This window comes from Pyrus communis, chromosome 11 (assembly GCF_963583255.1).
Source record: "Pyrus communis chromosome 11, drPyrComm1.1, whole genome shotgun sequence".
In the NCBI taxonomy this organism is placed as follows: Eukaryota; Viridiplantae; Streptophyta; class Magnoliopsida; order Rosales; family Rosaceae; genus Pyrus; species Pyrus communis.
Window position 1 is genome coordinate 7,590,772 of NC_084813.1, and position 6,000 is coordinate 7,596,771.

At 38.5% G+C, this 6,000-nt stretch overlaps 1 protein-coding gene across 1 annotated transcript; it reads left to right on the forward strand.

Moving 5' to 3' along the window:
* The first annotated feature begins 298 nt into the window (after positions 1–298).
* LOC137708960 (uncharacterized) lies at positions 299–5,597 on the forward strand. Its single transcript, XM_068448116.1, has 6 exons — positions 299–367; positions 480–602; positions 721–878; positions 998–1,042; positions 1,254–1,332; positions 5,478–5,597. The coding sequence occupies exons 1-6, from the start codon at positions 299–301 to the stop codon at positions 5,595–5,597; spliced, it is 594 nt and encodes a 197-aa protein (XP_068304217.1).
* Positions 5,598–6,000: the final 403 nt, after the last annotated feature.

Genomic DNA, 6,000 nt, shown 5'->3' on the forward strand with positions numbered 1-6,000 from the left:
AACTGGGGCTCAGCAATCGCCCCACTTTTAGGTGTGGGCTGAAAATGAGTTTTGCAATTCTTGAGCCCAATTGCCCGACTTACATTTTGAAGCCGATCCAGTAAAAAATTAAAAACAAACATTCAAAAAGCGACCTGCCCCGACCCAAAACCCAATAGCCTCCTTCTCGGGTTGTTATTCCAAAAGTCGAGGGTCGGTTTCACCAGCAGCGCTGCTGAACTCCAAGAAGAAGAGAGGCGAGCAGCCTCCCCGAACCAAAACCCTCCCCCTTCTTCTCCACCCGCTTTCTCAGTCCACCATGGCTACTCTCTCCCAAGCTCAGGCCGTCAAGTCCCTCAACAAATCCCCTGGACGCTGCCGTTTCGTTGTAAGCCCTCTTTCTCACGCCGCCGTTTGAAGCTTCCAGCTCTTTGTTCGTCTTATTTCATGCTTCAAATTATTTTTTTGGTAATTTTATTTGCTAGCTTTTGTATTTGCAGTTCAAGAATTTCTCTGAGAGACTTGATGATGTCGAAATCGATGTTTTCCGAAGCCTCGATAAAGTTAAGTCGGAGCCGCATGAGGGCTCTACTTTTTTCCGGGACTGCCTCATCGAATGGAGGGTAATTCTTCAAGTTTGCTTAAGATTTTTCTCCATATGTATATATGCGTGTATATGTATATGTATTTTTTTTCTTCTGGGTTTTTGGTTTCATGATTGTTTTGCTGATTCGGGTGTAGGAACTGAACACGGCTGAGGATTTCATCTCTTTCTATGAGCAAATGACGCCGTTGGTCCAAACGTTGCCTTTGATTCTGTTGCACAAGGAAACCATAATCTCAGAACTCGTTTCGAGATTACAGATGGATGCAAGGCTGTCGCTTGAGCCCATTCTCACGTATGTTAGCTTATTTGACGCCAACCCTTTTGAGATATTTGATTGTTTAGTTGGAATTTAATGTTTTCCGAGATTGGAGATTTTTGTTTTGTTTCTCAATAAGCTGTGTTCTTGGGCAGGTTAATCGCCGCTCTGTCGAGAGATCTCCTGGAGGACTTTATCCCGTGAGTTTCGTCATCCTTTAGAATGAATTTAACTTGTAGCTGCTTGTTGTTTGTTGTTTTTACTTCCTTAATTGGTATTGAATATTCAAGGCGACTTGCTCCAGTGTACTGTAGAATCCCATCATGCCCTTTTACTTTTGATGCATGTATTTATGGTCACTCTACGTGGTTTTTCTTCTTCTTCTTCTTCTTCTTCTTCTTCTTCTTCCAGTTTCTTGCCGAGGATTGCTGATTCTCTAGTGTCTCTTCTAGAAAGTGGTGCAGATAGGGAGCCAGAGATCATTGAGCAGGTCCAATTTATTTTAAGGATTGTTATTTAATTTTAATTTTTATCATGCTACGGCGGAGCCGAGACTAGAATTTGACAAATAAAGTATGAAAAATCACACAATAGACACATACGAACCACACTTTCACATATTTTGTGTGGAACAAGTGGATGTATGAACAAATGGATGGGTATTTATAGTGTTTTGGGGGTGAAATTTGAGTTAAATAATATTTTTTTTTAAATTATCACAACCTTTAGATTTTAATTTGGGTCGTTGGATCATTTTTTACCATTATATTTTAACTCATTTGATCACAGCTATTGGATTACAAGTAAAAGTAAATAAACGTTTTTTATTTTTTGAAATACGACTGTTGATCAACTGACGATCATTGATTTTAGCTATGCAAAGCAGCTAATGGTGAGCGACGGGCCTGTCAGTGGTGGGCCCTTTGGTGCGTCGTTGTGCTGGGCAAAACATGGAACTTACTTGCAAAGGTGGCTCCTATTCGTTTTGGTCGTGGCCTAGATCTTGTTTTTTCATTTTTCATTTTTTTTTTCTTTTGCTCGGGCCAATTTTTTTGCCAAGGTCAAATGGCAAAGGCCTAAAAGTACTAGCCTTGGCCAGGGTTGAGTTGGTCTTAATATATCTCAATACATGATTATAAATATTGTTGAAATTATTGTTAACACTAAACATTTATTGATAAAAAAATCACCCATAAACAAAAGGAAAGTGAATAAGCTAATCAATTTTTTTAAATGTGTTTGCAAATCGAATGACGACTCCAACTACTTCAACGACATTTTTGCCTTTCCAATTCTTTAGAGCTTTGTTTATCTTTCACTTCTATAACAAAATGATTGTCTTTCACAAAGAAATATCAAATACAATTGACAAACATACTGTAATTTGACATGAAAATTTTGAATTATTGAGTGAATTCACCATTGAAGGCCTTAAGAGTTACCACTTTGAGTTTCTATGCATCCCTTGAACACTGCTCTTCAAATGTTTGACAGAATGTCTTAATGGACTATTGTGCAGTGCTTGCCTCCGCATGGTTTGTTGTATGCTTAATTGATATGTAATTTTATCTAATCGATGATTGATATACAATTATTTCCCGAAGAATTGCCGTTCGTCTACTAAAGCTATTTTTTCATCATTTAAAATCTACTAATGCTAATGGTACATACAACTTGCCTTTTATAAGAGGGTTCTACACAATTATTCCGCAATTACATATTGCGTCTCCAAAATAATGTGGTGTCTCACTATCACAACTTCATAGAACTTGAAAAATTGGCCTTCATTGAATACAACTTTACCAAAAGACAGAACTATACCAATATCCAAAAATAAAAATTGATGAAGAGGCAACTAACAACCCTAATAATTTTGCTACTCCACTCTACATAGAGGCTACCAATAATTATTTTTCAAATCATAAGAAACAATTGTTACAAATTCTTAAATCTCCAAGTGTAGCAGAGAGATTCAAGAGTACCTAAAACACAAGATTCCTTGTTTCAATTTTGGTGCAGTCGAACGTTCATCATAGAACAAATTTGATGGCGTTGTCAACGACGTTCGCGCTAGTACCAAAATTGGAGGAACTATAATATTTATCTTCGAGTTTAAGGCAATCAACTTTCCAATGCCTTTCCTTGCGACAATAATTGCATGTATTGTTTCTGGTCTTAGATTTAGATCTCGAATTTCCTCTATTACTATTTAAACCATATTCTTTATCTTTGCCTCGTGCTACCAAAGTCTCAGAATGAGCATCATTCGAATTTCCAAATACTTTTTTCTTTAACTCTATTCTCCACACAAAGAGAATACTTTTAACATCGAGCTGATGCAGTGGTCAAGATATATTAACTGCAACTGACAGAATAACTCGTTTGGACTTGAGTTTAGTTTGGCCACAAGATTTCCACAAAATTCGCATACCAAGGAGCTAAAGAACAACAAAATCTAAGATTGATCCTCATCATCAATTTTATTATCCATATCTTTCAAATTCATGATAATCTTATTGAGGGAGACAAGATAAAGAGGGTTTCTGTAAAGAGAGAAGATAAAGTTTATAGATACAAAAAATTAAATTACTATATCACCTCCAACATCATACCATTTTTATTCATTTACTATAGTCATAATAGTTTATATAAAATTTAACAAACACTTCAATATTGTTTTTTTCGTTAAAAGCAGTTTTACAAAAAATATTTACCAAACACTCAATTGCTTTATTTTACATATGTTTATTCTTAACACACTAGTAGCAGTTTTTGTTAACAAACACAACAATACCAAACTAGCTTTATATGTTCGAGTGAGAGGGCTGTAAAAAAAATTCAAATGGTTGAGGTCATATTAGTAATAAACTAAATGAAGGCCACCAAAAGCATTCGTATATATACTGTTGGAAACTTGTGTTATGTGGGACTGCCAGTCCCACATCGCCCAAACCCTTTTCATACTAAGTCTTTATAAGTGATTTCACTCACTTATAGTTTGAAATGAATTGGGCCAAAGCCATGGACCTTGGGCCTTAGACTTGGAGAGTTTGGATGTATGTATTAAATGTCAAAGATGGGCCTTGGGCCTTGGGGCTCTTGGGCTCGGATGGACGAAAAACACAAGTTACGTTTTTGATTTTTTGGATTCAGTTTTTTCCGAAAGGATAAAACTGACTGAACAGTTACGTTCAGTTTTTAACAGTTGCATTCGGTTTTCTTTTTAAAAAACTGATAAGCATGAATGGTTAGATAAGTTCACATTATGCCATTATATATATGGCAATAAAATCAGAAACTACAATTAAGTTTTTCCAAATTCATTCCTCCATATTTCGCTTAGAACCACACAACCAATTCGCCAAGAATCCAAGTTCGAGTGCAAGAACTTGGATTAGATAGTTGTATCCTGCAAGATAGACGTCCATCGAACTGCTGCACTGGTGTAGGGACGAATTTCTGTCTTAGGAGATTGCTTCTGCAAGCCTCTATCGTCAAAGAACAAGTCAGTGATTTGTGATTTTATATATAATTACACTAAGTGTTTATGTTTTAATATATTGTATTTGTTGTTGAGTTTTACCATTCGAAATAAAACTGTGCAAATTGTTGTATAATATATACTTAACATTTGATTGGTTCTAACATATACCCCATCTAGAAAGCTTGATATTTCACAATGTTAAAAGGAATATGGTTTTTATAACATTCATTCATTCTTACTGCATGCATGTGTACTTTTAATGTTTTCTACGTAACTATTGTATAATTATGCTTCGAATCCCCTCACCACCATGGCACCCTCCTCCTCACCCCACCACCACCACCACCACCACCTCACCCTCATAGTCAGGCTTCAATGAGACCTATCTCCATAGTTCTGTGTTCGCGTAAGTCTCTCTCTCCCCCCTCTTTTTCTCTCTCTAAATTCTGTTTCTGCTACATTTTCTGTTTGACTAATAATGATGGGTGGGAATCAATGATAGGCTGCGGCGACGAGGATTCCACAAGAGAGGAATAATGGCAGGTTGCGGAAGATTTGGGTTTTGATCGCGACTGACGTCATGCTAACGTCAACATGATGTTAGATCAAACTCGGGCTCAGGATCGGGCGAGAAATTGTCTGATCGGGCAGTCTCGCAAACTGGGGCTCAGCAATCGCCCCACTTTTAGGTGTGGGCTGAAAGTGAGTTTTGCAATTCTTGAGCCCAATTGCCCGACCTACATTTTGAAGCCGATCCAGTAAAAAATTAAAAACAAAAATTCAAAAACCGACCTGCCCCGACCCAAAACCCAATAGCCTCCTTCTCGGGTTGTTAAACCCCATTCCAAAAGTCGAAGGTCAGTTTCACCAGCAGCGCTGCTGAACTCCAAGAAGAAGAGAGGCGAGCAGCCTCCCCGAACCAAAACCCTCCCCCTTCTTCTCCACCCGCTTTCTCAGTCCACCATGGCCATTGGCCACTCTCTCCCAAGCTCAGGCCGTCAAGTCCCTCAACAAATCCCCCGGACGCCGCCGTTTCGTTGTAAGCCCTCTTTCTCACGCCGCCGTTTGAAGCTTCCAGCTCTTTGTTCGTCTTATTTCATGCTTCAAATTATTTTTTTGGTAATTTTATTTGCTGGCTTTTGTATTTGCAGTTCAAGAATTTCTCTGAGAGACTTGATGATGTCGAAATCGATGTTTTCCGAAGCCTCAATAAAGTTAAGTCGGAGCCGCATGAGGGCTCTACTTTTTTCCGGGACTGCCTCATCGAATGAAGGGTAATTCTTCAAGTTTGCTTAAGATTTTTCTCCATATGTATATATGTGTGTATATGTATATGTATTTTTTTTCTTCTGGGTTTTTGGTTTCATGATTGTTTTCACTAGTACAAAAACATGTTTGCGCGACGCAGCTAAATACGTCGCGCAAAGTATGTTTGCGTGACGTTAAACACAAAACGTCGCGCAAATGGCCTTTGCGCGACTGCACTTTGCGCGACGAAGATTGGCGTCGCTCAATACTGTTTTGCGCGACGTAAGTGCCCTTGCGTCACGCAAAACGGTATTGCGTGACGCCAATCTTCGTCGCGCAAAGGCCATTTGCGCGACGTTTTGTGCGTCCCGCAAGATTTTGGCGCTAAAGCAAGTAAGCTTTACCGCTTTTTCTGTTGACTTTGCG